The sequence below is a fragment of the Micromys minutus genome, assembly GCF_963924665.1.
Source record: "Micromys minutus genome assembly, chromosome: 4".
NCBI classification, from domain to species: Eukaryota; Metazoa; Chordata; class Mammalia; order Rodentia; family Muridae; genus Micromys; species Micromys minutus.
Window position 1 is genome coordinate 70,102,909 of NC_137973.1, and position 14,886 is coordinate 70,117,794.

Consider the following 14,886-nt stretch of genomic DNA (forward strand, 5'->3'; position numbering starts at 1 on the left):
CTACACTGGGGCATCAAGCCTTCACAGGACCAAGGGCTTCTCCTGTTGCTGCCTCATAAGGCCATCCTCTGCTACATATGTGGCTGGAGCCATAGTCTCTCCATGTGTACTCTTTAGTTGGTGGTTTTGTCTCTGGGAGCTCTGGGAGGGTTTGACTGGTTGATATTGTTGTTCTTCCTATGGGGTTACAAACCCCTTCAGTTCCTTCAGTCCTTTTTCTAATTCCTCCACTGGGGACCCATCCTCCGTCCAATGGTTGGTTGAGAGCATCTGACTCTGTATTTCTCAGGCTCTGACAGAGCCTCTCAGGGCACAGCTGTACCAGGCTCCTGTCAGCATGCACTTTCTGGCATCCACAGTGTCTGGGTTTCGTGACTATATATGGGATGGATCCCTGTAGTCTCTGGATGGATGACCTTTCCTTCAGTCTCTGCTCCATACTTTGTCTCTGTATTTCCTCCTGTGAATATTTTGTTCCCCCCTTTAAGAAGGACTGGAGCAACCACTCTTTGGTCTTCCAACTTCTTGAGCTTCATGTGGTGGAATGTATCTTGAATATTCCAAGCTTTTGGGCTACTATCTATTTACCTGTGAGTGCACACCATGTGAGTTCTTTTGTGTTTGGATGATATTTTCTAGTTCTATCCATTTGCCTAAATTTTTTTTAATTAAAAATAAATTTATATTGTTATTTTGAATTGGTCCCTGAGTTCATCAAGGTAATTTTTATTGGCAAACTTTTATATAGGATAGGTAGGTTTTAGAAAGGAGATGTTTCATATTGTTTGCAAATTTTTAGTAAGATCTGGGCACATTGGACTCTCTCGTTAGTGCTAATGTTGACGGAGCAGATTTCGGCAGAGGGGAGAAAGTTGGAAATAGTTTATGTGGGATGAAATTAGGTGGACAGATGACTGGGCTGTGAACAAGATGTTTGTACCAGTCCAAGCCCTGAGTGTGGGGTACACCTGATAGGTGTGGTGACTCGAAACTCCCCATGTCTTCTGGACAAGTATGGCAACACTAGTCAGGAGAAAAGGCGGGGACTGAGGGAGTAAAGGCTAGAGAATGCAGGGACTTGGTATACATTTGGCTCAATGAAGGTTTGACCCTTGACTACAAAATAAATTGTCAACATATATGTTCGTATCTGGAATTATGAACACCACAATATATAATTTCTATGTTTGATGTGTTAGATTAAAATATCTATGCTCTTTGGATAGAACCACATATTTGTTTTGTAAATAAGCTTTTAAAGTTTTTATCTATTACTTATTTCTAGGTCAGTCTCATTATGCAACCCTGGAACTCACTGAGTAAGAATAGGCTAGCCTCAAACTCACAGAGACCTGCGTGCCTCTTCCTTCTCAGTGCTGGGACTAAAGGTGGGTCATGCTGTGCTCCTAGCCTTGTTTTAAAACTGTTTTATGTGGGAAACCTGCAGAGGGGTGAGAAAAAGTTAGTCCACAGTATATCACATTTTTTATCTACTTTATCTTGAATCTCTAACAGTTCTCTCTCGATATCATGAAAACTATTAAGTTTTCCACATTGAAGAGAAAATAAACCCAGTTTTAAGCAAGTTGGCCAAACAGCTAACTTTAAAATTTGTACTAGTGTTGTGTGCTTCATGTGTGTGCAATGGTGCAGTTGGTGAGGTTAGAGGACCATTTCTGGGAGTTGGTTATCCCCTACTCTAAGTTTTAGGAATCAAACTCAAGTTGTCAAGTTTGTGACATTTTTGCTGACCTTATATCACACTTTCCAAGCACAGCTATCTCAATAATACCCCACTCGGATATGCCTATGCAACATACACTTTACATGGCGTAGTTCCATCTCTGAGTATATATGTTAATTTATTAAGTCACACAATTGTATACAAAATGACATATTCCTGGACAAAATTAAGAAGCTTTATCCCAAACATCACTTTATGTCATTTGACGATACCTGCGTAGTTGAAACCTTATGACGACTCAGAGTTGAGTAGATGTTTGGCTTATTGACTGTAGTCACAGTTGGCTCTAAATGATCATCAGAATAGCCTAGCCTCCCGAGTTCTTCACATGCAGGCCCCTTCAGTAATCCCTGCAAGTAGCTACAGTCCACTCCCCACAGTCATCATTTTAGAGCATTGATAACTTTTTGTTGCATACCTCTATTCACATCAAAGAATGTGCAAAACATGACTCCAAGGAAAACATCAGAATCTGGAATAGCCTTTATCAAATCTGCTTTGAACACAGGGCTACAGTGTGAGAAAGGTGGTCAGATGACTCCAAGCTTCTGGTGGGCCAAAGGGAAGAAGGGACATTTCCTAGCTTTCTGGAAATTTCTTACTGTCTCTTCTAAACTCCAGTCTGTGGGGCAGCCAAGTAATTGAATGTTAGCCCTCTGAAGTTGAGATTAATTAGTTGGAGATGAAAGGTTATCTGGTCTTCATTCATATACCAACTACCTGAGCTTAGCAGTAAGTTTCCTACTTTGTTGGTCTCTGTAATTAAGTACACAGTTGGATTGATTGGTTTTGCTGGAGCTTAGCCTAGTTACATGGTACCATCTTTCAAATCTATGATCTTGGGATGTTTCTGATATTTTTCCTTTACTTTCTTAAAAAGCACTACAGAAAAAGCAAAATCTCTAAGTGTTTTGTTTTTATTTTGAAAGATCTGGAAGTAAAACTACCCAGATCTCAGCTGTCAGTCTATCTGGAAATTGTGTGATGGTGGCTGTCTGCAACTTTGAGTGAGCATTCATTCAACAACACGTAGTTACCAATTAGGAGTGAACCCTGTTCTTGGAAGTGAAGATATAGACAACACACATAAAAAAAAAAAAAAAAAAAAAAACAAGCAATCTCACTGTAGTTTCATGTACTATTTATTTATTAAGTTATTAACATGGACACTATTATGCAACATTAGTCCACTTATCCAGCCCAGGAGAAAGACGATAAAGAACTCATTCCTACAGTGAGTGTAGCACAGGCCCTCACCAAAGTTCCCTTCTTGGACATCGGAGGGAATTGTCAGTTGGGCTTTTACTTATATTAAGTAAATCTTTCTTGAATTTAAAAGTGTGAAAAGCAAGGTCTGACTTAGAGAATACAGAGTTGTGTGTATCTCCTGTCGGGGAGAAAGGAGCTGGTCCCCTCTCAGCAGCCCCCCTCACTGTCCTCCACTCCTGTGATGGAGCCCAGCCTCCCTTGGACATCAGCAGGGCTCAAAGTTGGGTGTGAGGAGGCAGGCGGGTCACAGGGAATCCTGCTTGATTTATAAAGAGTGTGTCAAAGCTCTAAACACTCACTTGGTGGTGGTTAGTGGCAGAGGCGAGCACACTGCATTTTGCCAAGAAGAGTCTTTCCATGAGGTCCTGGCTCGCAGCCTGGGAGACCACTGTGGTTCTCAGTGGGAAAGTGGAGGTGAGCCGCTAACGGTGACTGCTGGGAGGCCATCTGCAGAATGTACTGGACTGGCTACTATGGCTTTTAAAACCGGCCTTCCCTCCTTTAGTGCAGACAAGCTTACTTCGTGTTTCCTCTCATGTCCATCTAGAATTAGCGCATTGAAAAGGAGGGTGAAAGACAAGCCTCCCCATTTTCACCATGAATGATGAAAACCAGAAAAACAAAACAAAACAAAAAAAGAAGCCATCCTCAGTCTTCCTTCACTGAACAGATGCCGAGGACGTTTTAGAGACGCGTGTTGACAATGCTGGTTAACTGATGGGGTTTTAGATGGAACTACAAACAAATCGGAGTCTAGAGTGCAGGCAAGATCCAAGGTGGTTCAGTGTGCTAGGGTTTCTTTAACTCCTTCCTACGTTCTGGTGACACCGAAAATCACGTTTCAGCACTGGGCCTCCGTACCACGGTCAGTTAAAGATGGAACCAGGAGCCTCAGGTAGGTTTGCCGTGCTGTTCGGCAAACTGCCTATACGGTTCAGGAAAAGGGGAAATCATAGGGAAAGAATCAATGTTGAGCCTGTTCAGCTCTAGGTCAGCTCTAGGTGGAACAGGCCCGATGCTGGTAGAAGACTAATGGATGAGCAGCCATGCGATTTTTTTTTGATTACTATACTCCCCAAGCACCAAAGAATACGGTGCTACTTTGACTATTCGATTTCATCTTTAAATGAAGCTACACAGACCCTGCTGCATTCTTTGTTTCTAATTTACCAGTACATTATTATATAGCTTACTGCATGTGAAGAGCAAGTCAGCATGTAGTACCAAGTTTACATCGTCATAGGACTACAACATGCACATTCTACTTAATGTAGCTCAAGCATCAAGAATACAGGGTTTAACAGTAATGGGCGGAGACTTGTTTTGACAGTCATGTTCACATTAACCATAGGTTTGGAAATCTTATTAGGCAGGTACCTATAGCGGTTCTTCCACTGGTATGGCAACATTACACGCATGCACAAGTGATGTAGTAGAGAGAGAGTGGAGTTGAAGAAGCAGCTGGATGGAGAACAGTGGGGTAGTCAGAGCTGGGATGATGTCTGGGGCCAGGAGGGGTGGTCCTCAGCTTTCCACTGTCAGTCTCTGCTCTGTAAGCGAGGCCTGTTGGGCAACACTTTTGTTCTCATGACTTCGAAGTTTGGATACAACATCTAGAAAGGCCAAATCCTGTACCTCCTTGTATAGAGATTCTGGAAGAGAAAAGCAAGACAATGCATACATTTCTACTAGACTACTCTTACCTTACCATATAAACTACCCAAAACACCGACATCACTACTAGACTAGATAGGGCTATAAAACTAGGAATCATGAAGGAAAAAATCCCAATAGCAAGGTCTTTTTTAGGAGTGCACTGCTGTTTATAAAGATTTTCATTGGGTTCTACAGTTCCCAGTTGTTTAGAATAAGAAGTTGTTAAACACGGCTCATTATCACAACCCCAACATGTGATCTACAACTTAACCATCATCAGTTCAAACAAAAGGCTAGTTCACTAAAACCTGTTGTGGCAGATCTAAGTTTTTAACTTCATATACTTTTAGTAAATTCTGTGAAAGCTGCCTCTTTTCTAGTTCCTAGCCTGCCCTTTCTTACAACTTTAGCCTTAGCTGTAAGAAAATACAGGACTACTAGTATGACCAAGAACCTACCAGGAAAAAAGGGCTCTAATATGTTTAATACAATCAGTGCTCTTCAGTTGGTGGGGTTTTTAATTTTTTATTTGCATTATTTATATGTGTGTTTTGAGTGTGTTTGTGTGCATACACAGAGCATGTGCTGTGGTTAGAAGATAATCCATGCTTGCCAATTCTCTCCTTCAACCACGTGGAAGCCAAGAACGACACTCAGGCTTTGGTAGCAAATGCCTTTATCCATGGAGCCATCTCCTCGGTTCTTGATGTATTAACTATGGTATGTCCAACATCAAACACCAAAACTAATCTTTTATTAGAAACGACAACAAAAAAAAATCCATCCTAAACTCACATAGAATCTTTTTCTTTTTCCTTTTTAGAGACATAGTTCCTCTATGAAATCCTGGCTGTTCTGCAACTCACTAAGTAGACCAGTCTGACTCAGTTTTAAGAGTGTTGGAATTAAAAGGTGTAGGGGACCATGCATGACAAATCACACAAAATCTTAAGACCTCAAGTTTACAAAATAATCTTGAAAAAGAACAAACCAGCAGCCTCCCCCTTCTTGACTTTAGTGTAGTTATGTTCCAGAGACAGACACAGACAAACAGATAAGAGAGAAGAAATAAATTCTCACATATAGTCAGATGATTTGATAAAGGGTATCAAGACTGGTTAGGAAGGGCAAGGCTTTTCAATAAGCCGGTTGTCATATGGAAAAAGAATAAAGTTGATGCCCTGCCCTTACACACAAACTTCCGTTTTATTCTTGGCTACAGCAACAAAGGTATAGTCAACAAACAGAAAAATGAATTTCATAAAAAAATTGGTATTTCAACAAAGTTTAAAAGCTTTTATATATCAAAGAGCCTTATCAACAAAATTAAAAGATAACCAGTGGAATGAGGGATATGTATAAATCACACATCAGATATGAGATAAATATGAAGGAACTGTACAACTCAACATTCACAACTTCCAATGTACACATGAGAAGATTCTCCAGCATCACTACAGTCAGCTTTTGTCATTGCAGTGGTGATGACAAAGAAAACGGGGCAGGTTGGGATTCTGAGAAATGGGAACCATGTGTGTGACCAGCAGAAACCAGGTTGGAAAACAGTACTGTAGGTCTGCAGAACTTCTCACAGCCCCCACATCCCCACTTCTCAGTCTGCACCCAAAGAACCAAAAGGGACTTGAAGAGTAGTTTTTACACCAGGGTCAAGTGGCCTTACTCTAAAAGTGAGGTGGAAAAAATGCAGATGCCCATTTTGGAGGGAATAATATTGTCATATATACACACACAGTGGGACATAACAAATGTTTTATTATTCAACTTACACGACATAAGCCAACAATAATAATGACAAGCTGAATACAGAATTGCAGCAGCCAGAGGCAAGAAGGGTAGGGAAACCTGGGAGTTCCTGTCGGGGGAATCAGTCTGGGGGATGGAAACTGTGTGGTTCAAGAAGCAATGTGAATATATTTACTGAACTGAACACTGAGAAATGGCTGGCAGGGGACAGCTATGCTTTTCTATACCTAATTACAATGAACCTATCTCAGCAGAAGCTCTGAACATGTTCGACATGACTGAAAAGACTTCAGTAAGAAAGGAGAGCACAAGGAAGCAGCAAATGGGAATTTCAGAGCTAAAATAACTGCTTTAGAAAACTGAAAAACTCAGATGCAGTTAATACTGGAATAAAGGGGCCCGAGGAAAGAACTGCTGACCTTTAAGAGAAGGCAGTGTAAACTACTATCTGAGCAACGGACAACAATGAAATAGGGAAGGGGAAGCTACAGTAATACCACTAGAGAGTTCACATCTGTGCCATGGAGACCTTGGACAAGAAGGAAAACCAGGACAGACTTTAAAGAGCCGTAGGTAATAATAGTTGAAGACTAATTTGTAAGAGATTGTAAAGACTGAAAAAGCTTCAAACAGGATAAACTCAAATATGCTTTTTGACACTTTTTAAAATAAAAAAGGAAAGATAGCAATATGGTAAAGAAAACAAACAACACAGTAAATTTCTCGTTAGAAACATGAGTAGACCAGCCACACTGTACTATATTCTGTATAGTACAGAATAGACTTTATTCAGGGCATGGGGAAGAGAGAGAAGAGGCCGGCCATGAGCACGTGGAGTGGGGAAGGGATTGGGGACAGGAGGAGTAAGAGCAAGAAGAGAGAGGATGGGGCAAGTAGCCCCCTTTTATAGTGGGCTATAACTGGGGCGGGGCATACCTGGCTGTTGCCAAGTAACTGTGGGGTGGGGTTTACAGAATCCCAACACTATACATTTAACATCTGATGGAAGCCCCACACTGACAGGGAGAGCCAGGGGAAGCCTTACCAGATCCCATGAGAGCACAGATCAGGACCATGGAGTTATACTTGATTTCTGGGGCACTTCTCTCATCTGCTAGCAGTCGGTGTAGGATCTGTACAAGCTGAGCACTTGTAAGATCTTTCTCAGCAGGACCTGTAACAGAAAACAAAGCACGTCAGCCGTTGCCAAACCCCATCAGGCTAAACACTGTTTCTCTTCTACACACTATTCATAGGGAACATCCCAAAAAGAACTGGTGACAATCTCTTAGAGAAGGGTAGGGAGTGCAAGAAGAAAAAAAGCTGAAAACCTGGATTAAGCTGTTTTAAAACAACAATAACAACAACCCTCCTTCCTCAACTTGTAACTGTTTTCTTTTTATTTGAGACTGGGTTTCTTTGAGCTGTATTGTTCCATGCTTTCCTGTTTCTTAGGATGCTAATGAAAGATATTACATTTTGGTATATTTTCCTTTACAGCTTTTAATATTGTTTGTTTGTATTTTTGACATCTTGACTGTGATGTGCAGAGGTTTTTCTCTGATCAAGCCTGGGCTGTCCTGAGCTGTAGACCAGGCTGGCTTTGATTCAGAGATCTGCCTGCCTTCTGAGTGCTGGGGTAAAAGACTGAGTTATTGTTTTCTATTTTATACTTTGCATTTTAACCTTGATCTCACCAGAAAACAAACATCAGAAAAGATAAGACAAGGCAAAAAGCAAAAAACAAGCAAACAAAAACCAACACAAGACAATAATAAATTCACACACACACATATGAAACATACCACACAAACTCCCAAGGAATCTGGGTTACATGCAAGAAATGAAACCTAAGAACCCAACGGCAGGAGAAGCTGAGACAGGCAATTTTTATCCAATGAAGCGACAATGTGATCAGAGAAAAACCTCTGGAAACAGGAAAGCATAGAACAAAATACAGTTCAAGCTCTCAAAGTAAATGACTAACATCAAAATTACTACATCCAACCAATTATTTCTTAAAACTCATGAGAAATGACAGTTCAAGACAAACTCAAAATTAAGGCACTTCATGACAACCAAGCCACCACTGTAGATTTTCAAAGGAGTATGTATAGAAGAAGCAGTCAGTATCGTTCATGAACACACAGGAACACTCATCTCATGAGGAACAGATGAACAGAGAGCCGAGAGGGAATTAATCACACCCAATGCAACAAATTGCTAATAGTACCAGATGGAAGACAACCCAACCAATCACACCATCATCTAACACAATCTCAGGAGACAGTAGGTCCTTAATGATACATTTAAATGCAAAGGTCCCCAATCTACCAGTTACAAGTCTCAAACTAAGTGGATTAAAAAAGATGATCTGTTGTCTCCAAGGAACACAGTTACGAAGTATAAACACGGAGGGTCAGAGGATGTATAAATCTATCAGGCCGACAGCTGTAAGTGAGCTGGTACAAGGGACAGATTAGGGTTAATCTTTTGGAAGGTAAAATAGCTAGGGAAAAGGGAGCCTGGGGGTAGACAGTTTCTGTATGGCATGTCCTAAAGTCACAGGGATGGCACCTACTTCCTTTCTTCTTCTCTGAAGCTCCCGTGCAGGCTTCCTTGCCCTAGGCATGTGCAGTTTGGACACAGGCAGCATACCAGTAAGCTGCATGCTGTCTCTGAATAAACCAACAGGGAAGCTGTAGAGGAAAATTTTACCCCTCTCTGACAAAGACACTCAACCAAATGGAACCTTCAACCCCCCTGGGACAAAGATGGACTCCAGTTCAGATCCCTTCCTTGCAGGAGGGGGCTGCTTTCTCTCTCGATTTCACTCTCAATAAAATCTGGATTTAACTGGCAGAGAACAAAACTGTCCTTGCACTCTAGTAAGGAGACTCCAGCTCTGGGCTGATCAGGAATGTGGGTAGAGACCATCAACAAGACAGATAAGAATCTAGGAGCCAGGTCTTGGTACCTCGAAGGTACCACAAAGGACCACATAGTCCCGACAGTCACAGGCTTTCTTACATTCCACACTCATATCAAGAGAGATCTTCTTAACAAACCAGCAAAGATGCCTCAACACTAAATTTCGCACCACAGACCAACTGGATATTCCATCCAACCGATAAGAAATATGCATACATTTTTCTTAGTGCCATATGGAATCTTTTCTAAAACTGATCATGTTATATATCCTAAAACAAGCCTTAACAGATGCCCAAAAGCAACAACAACAACAAACCCAACCAAACGAAAAGGTCTGAAATAATTCCTCCTCTCTTAGTAGGCTACAGTAAGCAAAATTAGACATCAGCAGCAAGAAAAACATCAGAGACTATACAAATAGTCATGCCAAAATAGAATCATATTAAATAACACTGTTACCTCTATCATGTCTTCTGGGATACAGTGAAGGTGTATTAAAAAAGAAAAGGATGTAGATATAGACAGACAGACAGACAGACACACACACACGAGATTTTACAGTTCTAGCAAACCAATAGAAGTCACCAAACCCAACATATGGTGGAAAATAATAAATATTAGGGAAGAAGCTGATGAAAAAGACTAAAAGAACAGTGTACATAATCAAAGACATGGCTTTTTGGGGAAAGGGGAGATGTTTGAGAAACTCTTAGGCAAACTAAAGCAAAGACCTAAATTAATAGGATTAGAGATGAAAAGGGAGTTGTTAAAACACATGCCAACTAATCCATAAGATCATTTGGGGGTACTTTGAAAACTTGGATTCCAAAAGGCGAAAAACCCACATGAGATAGACTGATTTCTAACTCATGTGCCCTACCAACATTAAATCATTCAGCCTGCAGTGAGACTGAAGCAGCAAGAAAACACAGGCCGCTGAATGCCACAAGCTTGTACGGAAGATCCGATGCTAGCCCTTCTCAAACTTGACACCCAAACTAGATACAAATGCAAGAAAAGTACAGACCAATTGCTCTGATAAACACACAACCAAAACTTCTCAACAAAGTGTTTGCAAACTGAATCCTAGAATACATTAACGTGATTATGAACCACAGATAATTTGGTTTCATTCCAGGGTTGCAAGGCTTGGTAAACATACAGAAACCAATAAACACATGATAGAAAAGGACTTAAGGACATCATGATAGACAAAGAAAAGGTGTATGAGAATGTGCAACACCCCTTCATGATAGAAGTACTCAAGAAAGTAGGAACAGACAGAATGTACCTTAACATACACATTACAGGCTACAGATTGTAATCATAGCTAAGGTGTTATACTAACTTTGCAAAAAAGCAGGGAGCCTGCCCAGTTAGAATCCAGAACTCCCTCCACTCTTGTTTAACACGGTGCCTGAAGTCTTAGCTAGTGCAGTAAGAGAAAGATATAAGAAGGGATTCAAATAGGAAAGGCAGAAGTCAACTTCTTCCTATTTGGATAATTTGTATTTAAGTACAGAGAACATGATTCTGTACTTAAAAGACCCCATGGGCAGGGTGTGCTTGCTGTAAAGCAGTTCCTCATCTTACCCAAAGGTTATATGGATCTAATATACCATCCCTGGCTGATGTATCAGGGACTGTTTAATGAGAGCCAGCATATAAACTATTTGTGTCTTAGCTTCTCATGGATGATTTTGTCCACATGGATAGTATACACTACACAGCCAGCAACCAACAGTTCCATTTAACTAAAATGTTAAGTGCTGTGGAAACTTTTGAACACACAGAGCAAAGACACAGATGAGAGTGTAGATAAAGGCAGTACTATAAAACGAGAGAAAAACATTTATAGAGTTTATTAACAGGCACATGGGGATAGAATTCAGGGCTTTAGGCATGCTAGGCAAGTACTCTGCCAACTGAGCTATGAACCCCAGTTCCAGATTCCTGCTGTAATATTCCAGGTATCATTTCAGTTACCTATGAACCCTGTGTGTGTTTTATATCTTATAAGTAAAACAATCACTTAACAGTTAAGCCTCAAAGTGCTGACTTAGAAATGTCACACAAAGCACAGCCACGGGATACACCTGTGAGAGTGACTTACAGGTACTTTCCCACTGATGTAGATGGAAGCACACACTAGCAAAGTACTTCCACAACCAAGGCTCTATCTGATTTCAACTCCACCCCTGTGCTGCCTTTATCCCAAGATAGAAATAAGTTTGTCAGCGAGGTACTTACCCAATTCCAGAGCTGCTATTAGTGCCAAAGCAACAAGAGCTTCATTCTGCATTATCACATGTTCACTGGTTGCCATGGTAACCAGATGCTTGATGCCACCACTCTGTACAATGGTTTTAATTACATCCTACAATAAATAAATATCACAGCATTATAAACCTTAATTATACACATAAAGAGATGGCATTCCAATCAGTCAACTCATTGTTGAGTGTTTATGTGACAGTGTCCCGTAGGAATCACTGCATTTTAACCATACATTAAGGAAAAGCTTTTAGCTTTAAATAAATTCTTCAAAACATGACAACTTAAATTGCCTAAGTGAAAAAGACCATTGCATTTCCTGTCAAGGAAGGCCTAAGCTACTGAAACTAAAGAATTAAAAGTACCATTTCCCCCTCTTCCCCAAAGCAGGCCTCTAAGAACTCTGGGTAAAAGTTTTTGTTTTTTTCTAAATAATTAAGAAAAACATTTTAAAATTATCTTTTACTCCTTTGTTTGATTTGGCAAATTTGAGAAAATTACATGTCCAAAAACTGAGAGCAGAAGAAAAGCCTTCCCCAGGAAAGTACCCCAACTAATTGTCCAATACCACACACACACACACACACACACACACACACACACACACACACACAATTAGTGAGAAATGAGGCCAGGAGGGGTACATAGGAGTGTTTAGAGGGAAGGGAACAGAGATTTTAATTGCAAAATTTCACACCCACACCCACAAATCAACAACAAAACCTAAATAGAAGACTCTCTTGCTACAACTTCTCACTGTGACTCTAAGGGACAGGCCATGGGAGCTCTGAGTCTGACAAAGCAAACTTCTGAGCCTGTGTTCTGTCAGGTGACTTTGTCCGTGACATGATTTATCTTTCATATGTTCTGTAGTTATTATATGAAGTCATGATATAAAAGGCTGTAAAGAATGTGGCAAAAGGTCAGATGCACTTACAGTTCTGCCTAGAAACTGGATTGTCTTCACTCTGATACGAATTTTGTGAGCTTGTAACTCTTAAACTCGTTGTGACCTATTAGTTTCAATTATGTACAGCTCTAACTGTAATTATGACTACTTCTATACTTTTCTGAACTCTTTAAAAATGTTTTTCTTTATGTTTCTATCTCACGTAAAATTTTGGACCAACCATTTATAGAAAATATTACCGCTTTGAGTCCGGTAATCACAAGAGGCACTGAGAATTAAACTTTTTATGGACAGCTGTGCTATGGTGGCTGTTAAGGCTTTTCCCCTTAAACTCTTTAAAATTGTGTTTAGTATTTGTCGTGTTTGTGCATGTGAGTGCAAGTGTGCGTACTGAGGTCGGAGATCAATCCTGGGATCCTCCTAACACTTTGTGGGAATCCTCCTAACACCTTGTGGGATCCTGAGATCAAACTCAGGACCTGCCATTCATCCCATCACCCATGCAGCCACCTCACCCTTTCCAGAGAAACGATGCTTTAAAACCGTTTTCTAACTTCCTAAGTATTACCTACGTGTTAACCAGGTAAGAGTTTCATGGGACTTTCATAGGAGCTTACTGACTAAACATTACAGAAAACATTAGCAGACACATGTAGTCCCCAAAAAGGCCTGTGATTTTTTTCTTTCTCTTTTTAAATCAATAGTGCACTGTGGCAGAATAGCAGGAAATGAATGGATGAATGAATGAATGAGTGAGTGAATGAATGAAGCTTGTAATGAGAAACAGTCTCTGAGTCCAAGTTCAAGCGTGCCATCTCTCATCAGAACGGGTTGCGGAGCATTTTCTTTTTCAAATGTCTGCCATCGATGCAAATACTTCAACAAACATTTACTCAATGGCTTCTCCAGATGGCTGGTTTTTCTGACAGAAAATGGTAAGAGCTTAGAGACACAGCTCATTTTTATCCTGTAGATGATTCTCTGAGCAAGATGCTGTCTCTAGTTTATAAGAAAAAAAGTGATATTTGTCCGACAAAGGTTCACATCCAGGAAGTCTAGCGTCCAGACCCTTGCTCCAAACCAAATATGGACAGAGCAAATGTATACTCGCTTCGTTCACTGTGCCATACAGTCAGTCGCTTTACATGATCCAGAGAGGCCTCACAAATCTATTTATACTTATGCTTTAACTCAAGATTTTCTTCCAGAAATAAAGACAATTATCACCATCTCCAAAGCCAAGGCGGTCCAAGGAGTATAACTTAAATAATATTCTTCAGAAAATAAATCCAGCTATTTAGTTAGCTTCTCTTAAACATTTCAATTACAATGGGTAAACTAAAGAGTCTTATTTAAACCCTGGATATCTGCCAAGTCTCTAGAAACTTTAGACATATTTTACTAACTTTGAAACAATGTTTTATCTTATAGCTTTATTTTTCAATGAGGTTTTGGGGTCTTGTTTTAAATAGAAAACCAAGTTTTGGAACACACACAACAAAAGCAAATAACCTATATTAACAGCCTTACCTCTAGAATTTATAGTTGTTTTCCCCTTAATGACTGAAGTAAGCCCAACTTAAGCCTTTGAAACTGTTTAACAACGTGTACAGTTCCATGTTCTGTGATAGGCTTGGATTTTAGATCACCAATTTATGAATCATGTAGTAGAAATTTTCATCTTCAACATTGTATCAATGCCTGCTCAGAAACTTGAATAAATGCTGGGTGAGCAAGCCAGTGACTAAACACATTTGTTGGAACAGGCTTTTAAAGGACCTAATAACCAGGGAACATTATACTACTTGGCAGGTGGGCGACTGAGTAAGGTAGCTCCTACTTCTTCCGTTCTCACTCCCTGAAGTTGGAAAGTATGGACTGACCTAAGCATATGAACTTAGGAAGCCATTCATTGTACATGGCTGGGGTGACTAACCCTGTGAGGCCTGCGAGTCAGTGGAGACTTCTGGAGGGCTAAATCTTAAGACAGAATTCAGAATGGTTCTGGAAGAAATGTAATATTCCAAAGTATGACAACTTTGCCGGTCAGTGCAAACATGCATATACTCTGCCCCATGCTGGGTTGTCACAGGCCTGAGAGCCACGGAAATGTCTGTAAGGTTTAGCATTAGTGGACAGCACTGCAGGACAACTCAGTATCCCCACAATAAAAGATTTCACATTCAACTAGACAAGACAAATTTGAGAATGGAATATCAATGCTAAACCTGACCCGACAATCTCTAAAATCCTCACTGAAGTTCATGGCTCCCTTGTAGGATCTTATGGGTGGTGGGCCCCTCCTGTCTTTCCGTGACTGACTATCCCACTTCGGAGC

The 14,886-nt window shown here is 40.5% G+C and overlaps 1 protein-coding gene across 7 annotated transcripts in view; it reads right to left on the minus strand.

Moving 5' to 3' along the window:
- Positions 1 to 2,896: 2,896 nt before the first annotated feature.
- Positions 2,897 to 14,886, minus strand: part of RAP1GDS1 (Rap1 GTPase-GDP dissociation stimulator 1) — a 123,108-nt gene continuing 111,118 nt past the window's right edge. For 6 of the 7 annotated variants that reach the window (XM_080915934.1, XM_080915933.1, XM_080915932.1 and 3 more), the window contains 3 exons: positions 11,615 to 11,741; positions 7,479 to 7,607; positions 2,897 to 4,665 (listed from right to left, as the gene is read on the minus strand). In XM_080915934.1, the coding sequence (XP_080772060.1) occupies positions 4,538 to 4,665; positions 7,479 to 7,607; positions 11,615 to 11,741 (384 nt within the window). In that variant the 3' untranslated portion in view covers positions 2,897 to 4,537. The remainder of the gene's footprint in view (positions 4,666 to 7,478; positions 7,608 to 11,614; positions 11,742 to 14,886) is intronic. The other variant, XR_013975014.1, reaches the window with a different exon arrangement.